General features: G+C 55.5%; 1 protein-coding gene across 7 annotated transcripts in view; it reads right to left on the bottom strand.

Annotated features, from left to right (window-relative positions):
• The window catches only part of OPCML (opioid binding protein/cell adhesion molecule like), a 305952-nt gene that overhangs the window by 105999 nt on the left and 184707 nt on the right, over positions 1 to 15246 (bottom strand). For 6 of the 7 annotated variants that reach the window (XM_075116141.1, XM_075116140.1, XM_075116144.1 and 3 more), the window contains one exon: positions 4589 to 4673. In XM_075116141.1, coding sequence (XP_074972242.1) covers positions 4589 to 4673 — 85 coding nt within the window. Of the gene's footprint in view, positions 1 to 4588; positions 4674 to 4890; positions 5650 to 15246 lie in introns of those variants that run through there. The other variant, XM_075116143.1, reaches the window with a different exon arrangement.

Here is a 15246-nt window from a genome sequence, read left to right as displayed (position 1 = left end):
TGGAAACGGCAGGTATATATTTAGCTGCTTCAGAAAACTTTTTGGGTAGGAGGGGGAGGGAGGGGGCAGCGATGGAGCAAGTCCTCGCTAATCCGCTCTTCGCTAATCCCCACGCTTTTAGCATTTGCACACAAAGCGCGGCAACTCTCTTCCCACTTCTCAGCAAGGATTCAACAGCGGAGACGTGGCTGCATTAACGCTTCTCTTCTCTGCCGGTTGCACGTTGGCGGGTCAGTGTCACAACCTCCATTAACAAATAGGTAAACTGAGGGCCAGTGGTTTGACCGAGAAAGAGGCAAAAAATATATCTGATTTCCTGACTTCCCAGACCTATGCCCAGAGATTGCGGCCCTGCCATCCGCTCCTGCTGGTTGTATTTTACTGAGGCCTCATTGAGTGCTGTGAAATAGACTGTGGTAGATTATTATACCAAGGAAAAAAAAAAAAAAAAAAAAAGAGCAGCATTGTCAGAAATAATTAAAACTATAATGGCAAAAATAAATGGAAGAACGGCAGCTCGTGATGTTTTATTCTGTTTTTTTATTTTTAATTAGAATTGTTCTCATATTCGCTAATTGACAAAATACAGCCAGTCACAGAGCCTTGGATGCAAATGAGCAAAGCTACCCTGGTCTTTTCGTCTCCCTCACGGACAAGCAACGAGGGAGGCCACAGGCTCACCAGAAACCAACAGAAAGCTGGAGGGGGGTGTGACTTGAAAATCTACCTTTAAATACGGGGAGAAGGCGTCTGTGCGTTACTTAGAGAAAAACCTAGATATACGTGCCGAACACTTCTTGTACAAGCCGGCACCACCTGCGAACAGTCATTTCTTCTAACCGTTGCTGACAAACAACTGCTGTTGGCTCCATTTTACAGACAGGGAAACTGAGGCAGAAAGCAACAGAGGGGCCTCCTCGAGTCCTGGTGTCCCTGCGGCGACCGCCAAGGAGAAAACCCGGCGCACCCCGCCTCCCAGCTGCTCCCTCCAACCACTGAAACACACTCTCTTTGTCTTAAAAAAACAAAAGCCAATATTTCTTAAATACAGACAAAACTATAAAGCCTTAAAATTCTGAGCAGCTGCTGTTTTATGTCTTTATGGACTGTACTGATGCCTGTTATAAAAGGTCGGTTTGCTGGCGGCACAAGCAATATGATCGCGTTGACTATACATCCCCATTTTAACACCGCTTGAATATTTGCCACAGCAGCGGCGTTACCGGCAGTTCATCTGCTGCCTTTGCGCTCCCTCTGCGATGGTGAAGATGCTTCCACCGCTGCGGCGCAGCGGGGGTACAACACAACGCAAGGCTTCTAGCCGGGGTCAGCCCACTGGGATTGCTAACCGTGCTGGGGACCTGCCAGCGATGCCCCCACGGCAACCTAGGGGATGGATGCCCGTGCCCCGCGGCTCGCAGGGCACGCATCCAAGAAGCATCGTGCGTAGAAAGCTGAGAGTCGGTGGCACTCTTCCCAAAAGCAAAGACTTAATCCATGTTTCCGCACCAAATCCCAGCTGGGAAATTAAAAAGTGACCTTCTTCAACCTCCCTGTCCGTTACTAGTGCGCTCCTTGTTCTGTTTCGCGTCCCAAACCGGTGCGTAACACGGGCTACTGCTGCCATCTAAACACCTGCACCGCTCCATGGCAGAAGGTTCTGTATTTGAGTCAGGCAAGAGGCAGTTTTATTTCCTTCAATAGTACACAGAGAATTTGCAAACTGCCTTGAGGTCCCGGGGGACAAAAGGTGCATGACTATTACAGGAATTGTTTGTTCTTACAATAAAAAGCAGTGAATTATCAACAATCTCTGCTTAAAACAGGGGAATCACTTGCTGCTGATCTAAGATGACCTAGAAGTTGCCTGTAGATGGAGCTTGGTTTCTGCAAGGATTACGCTGAGCCTCCCTTGGAAAAAGGGCGGAGAGATGGAAATGGAAGTACCCAAAATCCAATACAGGAAAACCTCAACCAGCCTGAAAAGGCTCCGGGTTTCCTCTGCTGCTAGCATGCGGTTCTGGTCTCTCACGTCTCCTTTCTGCAAGGCAATGTGTGGTTAAAGAGCTGATCTTGGAAAGCGAAGGGCTTCCATCAGCCCTGCCGAAGCCAGGGAGACTCAAAGGCTCAGCCCAACTCATGACCAGACAGCAGCCCTGTACAAAGTAGGGTGGGAGAGGACCTGGCACCTCCAGACCCAGCAGGACTGCAGCTAGTTCTGCAAACGCAATGACCTGGAATTACAGTCTCAGATTCTCAAGGCCCAATTCTTCAGCTGTCTGTGGTTTGAGCCCCAAGAGAAGCGCCGTTCTGCAGGGAGGACAGCGGAGGACACCACATCTGCTCCTACTATGGATGCACAGATTATTTGCCAGGAGAGAAACCAATCAAGGACCCCACGCTAGACATCTACCACACGGAAAGACTGCCCGGGGCAGTTTCCCCTTCCTGGCTCTCTGTAGGGTATTGCAGCCCGCAGATAAATACCAGCCACATCCTCGAGATGCTCCACGGTCGGGCTGCGGAGTGCAATGCCTTGCCCACCTCCAGACCCCAAGGGAAGACAGAAAGGAGAAGGGAGGGGGTGAGAGCATGGAAAAGATGCACTGGAGAGCCTAGGCAAGAGAAGATGCCAAGGGGGGAAATGGGTTGAAAAGTAGTGCTTTTGGGGCAGGGGCTTCTTCTAAGCGCCAGCACCCGGAGCCCCACCGAGGGATGCAGAGTTTCTTACATGAGGGCTAAAATACACCCACCACTCCAGGGCTGGCTGCTTCACAAACATCCCCTCTCACAAACACCACAGAAAAGAGGCCAGAAGCTTAAAAAAAAAAAAAAAAGAGGAGATCCAAGTCAGCCCTCTGCTGGCAGCAGGCTCGGCGGGTGCCGGAGCTGCGGGGGCTCCCCAGGGAAGGGGCTCAGCCCCCCGCACAGCTCGCCCACAGCCATCCTGCTCTGACCTCCACGAGCGTTGCCCTGGAGAGCCCCAAAACCCCACGCTTCACTGAGGAGACAAATTCAGAAAGCGAGGAAAAGAGCACAAAGGCCAAAGCCATCTCTCTGGGGGACTGTCTTCTTTAAACTGCCTTGCTCGCTCCAGCTCAGGTTAATCATCGCTGTAGTTCAGTTCTGAAGAGCACAAGGAAACGTGCCCTCTGTCCTCCTGCTGTGCCACGGCCCCCAGTTATGTGGGGCGATGACAAGTGTATCCCACCCTGTCCCTGGCTGGGACCGAGGAATAGGGATGCTCCCGGCACAGGCAGCATCCTAAAGTCCGGCAGGCTCCGTGCCAGGAGGCAGGCAGACCAGCGACCAACGCCTCTCTCAGCAGCACCCGCCTCGAGCCGGAGCCCGTTTCCAACCACCACGTTATGCACCGAACATTTCCCCTCTACAAAGACCATGCCAGGCACAAAAATCCTGCCTGCCCCCCCCCCATGCAAGCAGAGCACCCTCTGCTCAAACCGACACAAGCTCCTCATCCCTGTGGCGGCTCAGCTGCTAACAGAAAGCATGACACGCTCGGCTTGCTTATGCCAACCCTTATGCCTGGCTTTGGGAAGAGCAGCTGCTCTCTGCTGCAGCCCTCTTACTCCAGGTCGGAGTGAGGGAGCAGCCAGCCTCGCACGGGGGCACGCACTGCTCGCTATTGCGGAGAAAGCGGCAGACTAACTCCTCCAGACTCACGTCCCACCATGCCCATGCTTCCTCAAGTCCCAGGGTTGCTTCTCCAGCTGGATTAACCAGCTCGGGTCCTCCCTGGGCTGCCTGAAGCACGCGCGGCACGACCCGAAGCCCCAGACGCGAGAGCTGACTCCCCACCGCCCTCTGAACAAGTCTGGGCTGCTATCTGCTCATCTGGCCACGCTGCTGCGACGTCTATCGAGAGCTGCTATCCTACACGGGTAATGCACCATGTACACCTGTAACTCGTTCAGGGAATGGAAAGGGATGCTCTGCTGTAGCGCGCAGCACAGAAGTGGCCCATCTGCATATAAGCTGCCTGCATTTCTCCTACAGCAAACAGCGTAAGGTAAAGCATCCATCAGAATTCATAAGACGCACCCCTGGAGTAAAAGATTGATTTGATATTAACAGATTCGTGCAGAGACTATAAAGTGATCAAGGCGAAACACTGACACCTCGGAGGCATCGCAGCCCTGGAAACCCACTGGCAATGCAGGCTGGCATCGGCGCAGGCAGTGCGGACCCCCCCCCTCCCCTCCCACACAGGCACACGCACGGAGACAACTTTGGGAGCGCCAGGCAGCGCTAACTCACTGTCTGCCACCTAAAGCCCCTTTGTCAGCTCCTCATCTGGCACCCGCAGCCCCCCGCCAGCCCCGATGGGAGGTTGCCAGCCCCGCGCTGCAGCCCGCTCCCCGCCGCACCGCACCGGCACGTCGGTCCCCCCCAAACCGCTCCACCGGGGCGTCCCCCGCCACGATGGGGACGAGCCGCTGGGACAACATGCAAAGTCTCCAGCTGGTTCCAGGACCCTCCGGCAGCCCTGCTCGGCGCACAGCATCCCCCGAGAGCCGCAGCCCGGACCCCCCCGTGCCCCCCAAGGCAGAAATCCAGCTGCTCCTACCTGAGCGTGGCGCTCTCCCCTTGCCGCACAGTCACGTTGTCCATAGCTTTGGGGAAGGTGGCATCTCCGCTGCGCACGGGCACTCCTGCGGGCACAAGGAAGAGCAGCCTGAGACAGAGGACGACTAGGCACCTCCAGGGCAGGGCTAAGCACCCACCGACCCCCATCCTGGGCAGCAGGGACTTTTCCAACAGGCAAAAAACACACCCGACAAGGCCACCGGGAGCGAAAAGGGGGACTGGGGAGGGGGGGGGAGGAGGGAGGGGGTGCGTGTGTGGGGGGACGGGGGGGAGCAAAACCACCGGGGCGAGCGATGCGGAGCTCCACGGAGATCAGGAGAGCCCCCGGCAAGGCAGCCTGCGAGCACTGAGCCTGCCGAGCGGCATCCGGAGGGAGTCCCCAGTATCCTTGGGTGAGGGAGGAGGACGGGAGGGCCGGGGGGGAGGAGGAAGAGGAGGAGAGAAGGTGCAGAGCAAGAGATGAAGGTCACAGATGTGTGTCTGCTCAAGACGCTACTTTAAGATTCAGTTGGGCACGCGCTGCGGAGATCTGGCATCAAAAGTTTATAACCCAAGGAGGAAATGTAAGTGTCTCTGGCAGGAAAGGGAGGGCAGCCATAAAAATGGGCTGGGGAGAGCAAAATGGGCTTGGAGTCGGGCTGTTTGCCGGCTGTTGCTCTTTCGTTTAAATAATAGAGGTAAAAGGAAAACGAAGACAAAAAAAAAAAAAACACCCAGAAGCTCCCCAAAATGCCGATTCTGTCGCAAGATCGAAACTTCCCCGCGGAGCTGCAGGCGATGTCCCCACCGGCCGGACGCGAGGCAGAGCCAGCGATGCTCCTCGGCTCTGCAAAGTGGTTCTCCAGAGCACTCCCCACACCCCACCCCAACCCCGCCGGGGGTTCGGGGCGGGAGGCTGCTCTCCCAGCTCCGGCTTAGCCAAAAAGCGGGGAGAACAGGGCGCGGGGAAGCGGGCGAGGCGGCGGCAGCAGCATCCCAGCCCCGCCGGCGCGGCTGGCCGGCAGCATCCCTGGGCGGCGCGCAGGATGACTTCCCGGGGTTGTCATGGCAGCGGCTCCATCACTGACCGGCACTTTGGCTCCCGCACACACCGAGCACCCCGCAACACCCCTCGGTGGGGTGCGCAACGGCGGCGCACACTTCACACGCCAGCCTTTAACCCCTGCCGCACCGCGCTCCCGGCGCGCAGAGGGACCGAGGCTCCCACTAACCAAGGAGACCCCACACACGCACCTTTAACCATTCCACCCCCGGCTGCGGAGGGGACTTTTCTCTTGCAACACACACTGTGCAGCCTCCCGCTCGCCACGCAGCCCCCGAAGAGCAGCAGGGTGCTGGCTCCCTTGCCCGCCCCAACCCCTTTTGCTGCATCTTTCTCTGCATCCACCTGTTGATGCTCTGCGTGCAGGGCTGGGACCGCTTTCTCCCCTGCGCCTGGGCAGCAGGGAGCAGAGGGGGGCTGGGAGCCTGCCTGCAAGGCAGGGCAGTGAGAACCGGCATCCTGCCGCCATGCGTTTGCCCCGCGGGATTGTGTAAGGCTGGAAGGGAGCTCCAGGGGATCGCCCTGCCCTGTCCCTGCTGTCCCCACTCCCTGACACAGAAATCACTGCAGTAGGAAGCCTGAGGGCTTCCCACCCCACCGCCTACAACAGGGCAGTGCCTGAGATCAGCAACAAATCTCCTCCTTTGGAGACACCCAGAGACCACCATTTACCTCTTCAAAGAGTAGCTGAAGGCACCAAGACCTCGGTGACCATGCAGACACATCTGTGTCTGTGCCTACAAAAGAAAACCAACCTCACGCTGCCATGTCCCCGCAGCATGTTAAACAGCTCCTCATGTCCAAGCCAACGCAGGCTGGACGTCGGCTGGGTGCCTTCCTCCAAAGGGCATCCACCTCTTCTACTGAATATATCACGGGGAACCTGCCCCGTCCAGGGGCCAGGGCTGGAGTGTAATGACCAGTGAGAGAGTTTTAGCTATTCTGGGACACCGACCTCATCCAGAGACCCAAACACAGCTGCTAAAACTGACAAAGAGGTTTTGCAAGAGTTTTTCAGTGATCCCAAGCCCAACTGGCAGCACAGCATGTCCGTCGAATATGGCAGTGGGACGCAGCGACCCGAAGCACACCGCTAGCCACGGGCTAGCACTGCAGAGATACGTGCTGGCTCCCGGTACCAGCTATGGCTGCAGGCACCAGAGGGATGCTCACTGCAGCTTGGATAAATAGGACAGCCTAAGAGCCGAGGGAAGCACTGAGAAAAGCAGTTTCCATCAGAAAGCTCTTCAGCTGCTGAAAAGTTGGCTTAACCCCGAACATGCAGGTTGGCTGCTTCAATGCCAGGCACCCTTCGGGAGGGAAGGACGGAGAGGAAGGACACCCCATCTCCTTCCCGGTCTGCTCCCGCCCTGACACAGAGGAACCATGCCTGCTGGCAGGGAGGGAGCAGCAGCAGAAAGGAGTCAGCACAAGCCCGCTGCAGCTCCCCACCAGCGAGGCAGCCCAGCCCCAGGCGCTGCTGAGCCTTGTCCAGCAGCAGGATGAGCTCCAGGTGGGAGGACGCTGCAGGGACCAGAAGCTCTGCTGGGTAGGATGATGTTTACCCCTTGGGATAAGAAGCTGTAGACATAGAGTGCGCGTAGCAGAAAGCCTGCCAGAGCTGGTGAAATTCAGGAAAGGGGAGACTTAAAGGGGGAAAAAAAGCCTGTCTGCCTCAGAAAGACCCTCTGAGGCGGCTGGAGAGATGCGGCTACATGAACAGATGTAAAAGCAGGGCAAAAATGGATAGACAGATAGCTAAACTGGCTGCTACAGACCTCTGGGCACAGGTAAGCATATACGGGGCATAGGGGAGGGGAAAGAGGGGGCTGGAAAGGGAATGTTAAACTTATTTATGTAACAGAAACCTGCCTAAATGGATACACACCCAATAGCCTGGAACAGCCATGCAGGGGACCGCAGGCAGTATGTCTCAATCACGCTCACCTTGGAGGCTACTTTGGGCATCTGACAGTGGGTGCAGGCAGCCAGAGCAGCCTCTCCTGCACCGGTCTTCTGGTCCACCCCATCGCAAGTATCTCCCAGTGCCACCACTCTGGGTTAACGTGACCTCCCGAGTGAGAGCACTGGCATCAAATGAAGGGAGCAAGCTGGGACAAGGGGGAGAAAAGGGCAAGGGAAAAAGGATTTAAAATCCAGAAGGCCACAAAATCCAGATGCAAACACAAAGCCAGCAGACACGAAAGCAGAGTCACTTTTGTACCAAGACAGTTTGCAGACCTGAGGTTGCACGGCATAGTGATGCGGGTGGCTCCAGTTCAGGTCCATGTCTAAAAATATCGCCTAGCCGAGAGGGACTCAAAGGCTGGCACAGGCCCTGGGGGCACCAGGCATATGGCAGTGGCGGATCCTGCTCCTCACAGTGATGGTAACAAGCCCTGACCTTCTCTCATCATCCCTGAGGCTCAGAAGGGAACTGAGACTGCAAGGACGAGTGCCTCCACCTCCCCGTCGATTGTCAATCTCAGCTTTTATTAGCGGTGCAGTTTGGCCTCCATCTCCTTTGGAGACTTCTCCCTGGTCGCCCTAATCAGGAGCTTGCAAATGTCAAGAGTACAGGCCTGGAGTAATTAGTGAGGGACCAGAGCCCGGGGGCCACGGAGCGGCTCGGCGGCAGTGCTGCCCTGGCACCGCGCTGGGAGCAGCCTGCAGCGCCGGGACCTACGGCCAGTCGCCCTGGATTTTATTCTCCAGCCTCACCGCTGCTCCTGGATTTTTTTTCCCCCCCCTTCTCCACACAGCTCGGGGCATGCTGAGATGCTCCCTGTGCAGCAGGGAGCGAGTTCAGCTCCCCTGAGATCAGCTGCAGCGAGGGATGGGGGGACTCCAATGACACCGGGGCCCCATGCACTTGGCCAGCAAGCATCACCTCCCCTCTCACAAGCACCCTGTGGGACACTTCCTCTTCCAAAAGAGCTCCAAAGAGTGTTTCTAACACCTTTTAAACAAGACACGGATATTCACAGCCTGTGGCCTTCCCACAAGCACCCTCCCTGCGTAGGGGAACGCCATGAGGCACGGACACAGATGCATCAGCGAGGTGTCCCTCACCCCAGGACAGCAACTTCTCCCACGGTGGGCACAACGAACCACCACATTCCTGTCAGAGGGGAAAGCACAGCCCTCAGCAGGCAAAGAAAACTAAATCTTAAGGCAAAGATAATGGGAAATAGCCTTTTCCTTTTTTTTTTTTCTTCTCCTGAGGTGAACTTCGGTGTCTCTAAGCTATTCAGCTTTGTTCACAACTAAAGGGGTTAATGCTGCACCCAGGAAAGCAAAAACCCAGCAGAGCTGTAGGGGAGAGCAGTCCTTGGAGGACCTGGGCTTGTTTAATCAAAGAGCTAATCCTTGCTCCCAGGGATTCGCCCTCCAGCACTGGTGGCAAGTTCTCCAGATCTCCTCCTGGAAACCCCAGACAGGCTTTTTTCAAAGACGCCGGCTCCTCTCCAGCCCCCAGCTTGCAGACAGCTGCTCGGCGCTTCCGAAAACAGGGCTTTTTTAAGGCATCTCTCTCCCGGGAGACGTGAAATTTCTAATCCTGAGCATCTTGGCCACACTCTCTGGCCAAGATGTATGTAACACCTCCATGGCAAATAGAGAGCGCTGTGACTTGTTGGTATCCTGCTACGTACAGATGGCGTCTGGGCTCGGGGCTATAAGATTTTTAACTAATATCTTTCTGCACTATTATCCCCTCCTCCCTTTTCTCCCACCTCCTCTTTCTCTCCCTCCTTCTCTCCATCTGTCCCTACCCCTTCTCTTCTCCACCTTTTCTCTTGCACACTTGCAGCTGCTAATTTTTAGCCAGCATATTTGGCAATCCATCCCGACACCTCTCCCTCCACACCCCACCGCCCTGCTTCTTGCTTTTCCCGTTTGCTGCCGAATATTCTCATTTCTTTACCCGAAAGCAAGAGCACGCACAGAGCGCACTGGGCACGGGCCGGGGGAGCACACGCACCCCGTGCAAAGCAGCGCAGCAGGGAGAATCACATCTCACAGTCCCGGGAAAAAGCGGAGCAGCCACTGGTGTGTGGAAGGTGGGGGACAGCAAAGCATCACCCCCTCCTTCCCAGGATGAAAGCCTTAGGAAAGCCGTTCACAGCTGCACTGACCGCTGCCCCTGTCAGCCCCGCCTCTCTCCGGCACAATTTATTTACCCCACTTAATTTTTCCAGTTGTTTTATCTTGTTTTATCTTCACACTAAATCAGGCTCTCTCTGCAAACTGAACTTTTATTTTCCGTGCTGTTACATTTAATGTATTTTATCGCATGAATTTAGCACAAAAAAAAAAAAAAAAACAACTGCTGAGGTAATTGTGAAAAAAAGCAGCCTATTCTTCAAATTGATTGCGGTGCTTGAGCTTGCCTGGGCAGAAAATGCAAACTCGAGACTCACGGCCCTCGCTAACACCTGACTGCTGGACTGGTTTAGCAGTCGTTGCCCAGGTAGCCCCTCCGACACCGTCCTCGTGCCCTAAACGCAAGCACAAATCCTCCCCGCTTCCATAAAATCCTTCCAAGAACACACAAACCCAGCCTGGGGTCATGGCAACAGCGCGGCGAGGCAGGTCATGGTTCAGGAGGACCCGAAACACCCGCTCAGCTGCACAGCGATGGCTGTGGATTTTAACAGGATTACTTTACACTTAATGCTCAGCATGCAGCTACAATCCCCGGCTGAACCGGAGACATATGGCACGCTTAAACCCCGTGTAAACCTGAAAACTGAAATTCAAAAAGGAGACAGCTCTGAAGACACCCACCTTGCAGAGTTAAAAACAGCCTCCCTCGTTACACCAAATGTTAAAGGAAAAAAAAAAACCCAACTCTGAAAACACCCTGTGCGCTGCTCGGGCAAAGCTCGAAGGGGCTGGGACACCCCGGTACAGCAGAACCACGCGGAGCCGTCACAACATCACCTGAAAGGCTTGAAAGGTGAGGATTTCATTCTCCAGCATTATTTCTGACAACGACCCAGGGGTTTTTTAAATTATTCCTTTTTCCTAAGGAAAGCAAAATGTTACGGTTTTCTTTGCTGTGCCAAGACGTTTGTTTGTTTCCATTCCTGTTGGCATTTGGTGCGTTTGGGCAAGTTTTCAACTCCCATGCGGTCTTTCCCCTAAAACCCGACTCTCGAGGGAAAGGGTGGGGGGGACGATTACAGGCATGCGACCTTTTGCTTCGTTGCCAAAACATTTCCATATCAAAACACACCAAAGTTCAGCCTGCTTCACCGAGGGCATTTTTTTAACAAAAATAGAAAAAATAAATTGCCAGCTGATTGCCAAACAGCACAACCAAACCCCCACTGCACCGCATAGTCCCTGCCGGCATCTGCCAAAGAGATGCTTCCAGGAGCCCGTTCCCAAATTTCCCACAAGCCTGGGAAGCAGAGGGAAAAATCAGACTGGGGCCAAAAGGAGGGGATTGGAGCATTAGAGAAGAGAAAGAAAGTGCAGGGTGGAGGAGTACCTTCAGCTGGCCTTCCTCAGGGTGGCTGGAGCCCTGGTCCAAGGAGGGGTGTCCGCAGTGACCCCACTCCAGGCAAGGCAGGGGGGACCGGAGGGGAGCTACAGCCTGTGCTGACCCACAGGGACAAGCGAGGAGGGCTCAAAGGCTACACACCTGCAAGCACACCCCATTAAGGCAAATTTATCTGGGGGCGGGGAGAGGACACAGGTAGTCCTTGCCTTCCCCTTAATCACAGGGTGCAGGCAGATGATTTGCAGCACATGGGAGGCTCCAGCCTCACAGCACCTGTGGGAAGGGGGAGGGAGGCAGCCCGTCGCCACCTCTGCATGGCTTTGCCCGTGCACAGGATGAGGTCAAACCCCCTTTGGATAGTGAGCAGCAATTAAAAGCCTACCTGCATCAATACCACCTCAAAGGACAAGGGTTTTCCATAGCGGGGTTGCTCAGGGGGACCTGAATATGTTACGGGTACCTGTGCATGCGTTAGGGGCGCGCTGCGGGTCGAGGGCTGCTGGGGGCAGCCACCGTGCATGGGGGCAGGGCTGTAGGGGAGGCTGCTGGGGACAGAGCCCACGCCTCCCCCCAGACCAGGGCAGGCAGGTTTGAGGTTGCAAAACTCCCCATCTTGCTCTGAACCCTGATCTGCAGGGGAGAGGGGAAAAGGTGCTCCATCCACCCGTGGCCCGAAGACATATTTAGAGGGAAAGGAGGTTACAAACAGCTGCTGTAACCAGGGCAGCAGCACTGCACGCTCCCACAGGCTCTCATCCATTCAGAGCATGGCCAAGCACGGGGCAACACGACGGCTCCGCCTCCCCCCACTGCCACCTCGAAGGACACCCCATAGCCCCACAGCAAGCGCAGGGGATGGGAGCCTATTAGGGCGTTGCCGGTGATGAGCGGGTGCTGATGGAGCCACGGCATAGCATGCTGCATGTACCCCACCTTCCCAGCCCCAGAGATTGGGGGGTGCCCCAAAACACCTACGTAGCTTTTCTGCAGAGGGAGGGGCACAGCTATTTTGCCTGGCTGCACACACCCACCGTGTCCAAGGAAGCAGGACCGTAAGTCTATCACATGTGCTCGCCTTGAAAAAGCCATGGGCCATACATGCACTTGGGTCCCCACCACGATGATCGTCTCGGGTTCACCCCAAACCCAACAAATGAGCCTGACTCAGCGCCGGGAGGCGGAGGTCTGAGTTTGGCAAAAGCCACAGCAAATATTCAAGTGCCACAAGCTGAACCTGAAGCACAGATGAAGAGGGAAGAGAGGGAGCAACCAGGAGGCGGCCATGCCCAGGATGGTGGTCTCCAACCGAGGACACTGGTCACCCTGGGGTCCAAGGGGGCAGGAGCACGGACAGGCCTGAAGGCATCTCTGAGATGGAGGAGTTAAAGATGTGCAGATGGGAATGAGCTCTGACAGCGGGGGAGCCAGGCTGGGTTTGACATGGTTTCTCCATCATTAGTACCATGCTCACGTACCATCTAATGACTTCTCACTGGGATAAGGTGTGGAGGCACAACCACGTTCCCAAATTAGTCCAGGAGCAGGAGAAACGCCAGAAAAGAGGATCATGACCACAAATGGCTCGGCATTGCTAAGCCTGGACACGTAATGTGCATTTGAGTCTCAGCAGCCATTACAGACTAGGAATGGAAAGCAGGACCTAGGATTTACTCCTGTGCCTACCAGGGTCTCACCCTGACCACGGGCAAGGCAGGGAGAATCTCGGAGCCCCTCAGCTTCCTCCTCCTGCGAAGCGGAGCAGGAACATTTCTTCCCTCTCCTGGGAACATTACAAGGCTCATTTCATAGACGCTTGCAAAGTGTTTTGCAAGCTCTTAACTGAATGAATAAAAGAACAAATAAATAGATAGCACATAGCTCTGTTTATCCTATTTCTAAATATGAAGCCATCACATAGCCTCTGGGCTTATTTACAAAATACAGAGACGTAGAAATGATCAGAGCACAGTTGTGCCACCTACGCTGGATGCTGGAAGAGGGAAACACCACGCTCTTGGCTGTCCTGGGAGGCTCAGAAATGGGGCTCCCAGTGCACATTCAGAAGGTGAAAGACAGGAAAATCATTTCTGGCCACTCTCCCCAGTATGCACGGATATTTTTCACACCTGGATGACACGAGAGCCGCCCACCTTGGGGCCGGCTGGGCCCGTGCTCGGAGGCAGGAGGACCAGTCGTGCCCCAGCACTGGGCTGAGCAGCAAACCCATCCCATGCAATGCCGGCGCGACTGGCTGCAAGCGCCGGTGTCCTGCTCAGCCCCGCTCTGACGCAGGGCAGCAGGGTTTGCCAGCCCAGACCAAACCTCAGACCTGCCTCAGGATCAGCAGAGTGGCCAAGACAGCAAGATTTAAAGGTAAAGAGAGAGGGAGGGAAGGAGAGAGAGAAAAATATGCCTGGCTAATTACGTAGAGATGAGTGGGAGCTTGAAAACCTGTATTCCCCTGCAAGCAATGGCTTGTGCCCTGCAGCACAAGCGCTGAAGCACTGCACTTCGTGCTCCACCTGCCCACCACGCACCCCTCATCCCCTCCAACCTGCTCTTCTCCTTCCAGGCAAGATGGTCCCCAACAGCCCCGTGGCTCTCACCATGGAGCAACACACCCCTCGCCCCACGTGCCATCACGCCAGGCGAGCCCAGGAGCCTACCTCTGCCTCGACACACTCATTTTTGCACCTACAGCTGCACCCACTCTCCCAAGGCAACCACGCCAACGCACACGAGTCCTAGAGCACCTCGCTGACGGGGCAGCCGGCTCTCAGGCTCCCGGCTCCTGCCTGTCGGAAGAGGCAGAGGCAGGAGGGCTGGGAGCAGAGGGGAGCCAAGCGGGGTCTCTGCAGAACTGGGGGAGGAAGACGCCCCTGTTCCCCCTCCTTGCCCCCGCACGCTCGTCACTGTGGTGCTGCTGGGCAGGTCTGGCAGCCGTGTTAAGCAGGTGAAGGTCTAAACGTTTACCCTCAGCCTGTCTGAACTATCCGAGCTTCACGGGCTGCAGGTCCCAGGAGAACTAAAAATTCTCAGCGTTTTCAGTCTTTCCTCTCTGCGGCCAGCGCGGATGATGTTTTTTCACCTTTGAAATCCTCGCTTCTGGGGCTGAAGCGAGGTTAGAAAACAGGTGAGGGAAGGATCTCGGTTTCTGCGAGCTTTGGAAGGCTTCCCTGGGAGTTTGATTTGAGCTGTGGGTAAGTGCCAGCGCAGGTCCCACGCTATCTGAACCAGCGGATCTGCTCCGTGTGTGCCTCGCTGCTGATTTCTTCCCAGTGGTACTGGGCACGAGATAAATACGCAAGTTGCAAAGCTGGGGTGGGGATGTGAACATCTCCATCTTCCTAGGTCAGTTTTAATTCATCTTTTAGGGTCAGCCTGATCTGAGCCACTCACTTCTGACTCCAACCCAATTCTCTTCAAAGCCCGTGTCTGCCTGGATTCTGGGGTTAAAATCTAGGTTTACGGCAAACAAAACTAAGCATGCTTTATGAGCAAAAGTAACCTTGGGGGAGGGTTTGACTGCAGTTTCAAAGACTGAGCGAGGTTTCTGTACACAGCACTGACTCAGTTCTGCTCACTGTCAGCAATCCCTGCTATATCCAGGTTGCTGACAACCTGACAATCTCCGGTACCGCAGTAAGGAAACAACCTGCAAGCTGAAAAGCCAGTTATCCTATTTTGCAGAGAGAATAATGAGGGTGGAAAAGACAAAGGCACCCAAATACCTTTGAGGAAATAAGAGACCTGCTCAAGGCCACCCTGGAAGCTCAGGGTCCTGCCAGGGTGCACCATTCCCCATGGACGCACGGCCTTTGGAGCATCCCAGGGTGCCACCGGGAGCTGGATCCTCCACCCACAAATAGCCCTGAGGCTCTTTCCACCACATTCGGAGCAAAGCTCTTTTTACCCCACCAATTCAACCAAGGACACATCGCTGCAAAATCACGACCGTTCCCAAAACAGCGGGCACCAGTTCCCAAACCGTCTCCCCAGGCTCGACGTGGTCGGTGCAAGACACCGTGGTCACCCTGCCCGGGGCTATTCACCCCCAGGTAAGAGCGTCAGACAGCGCGATGAGCTC

The sequence above is a fragment of the Phalacrocorax aristotelis genome, chromosome 22, assembly GCF_949628215.1.
Source record: "Phalacrocorax aristotelis chromosome 22, bGulAri2.1, whole genome shotgun sequence".
Taxonomy (NCBI): Eukaryota; Metazoa; Chordata; class Aves; order Suliformes; family Phalacrocoracidae; genus Phalacrocorax; species Phalacrocorax aristotelis.
Note: the sequence above shows the minus strand (reverse complement) of the source record. Positions and strands in the feature narration are given on the sequence as shown.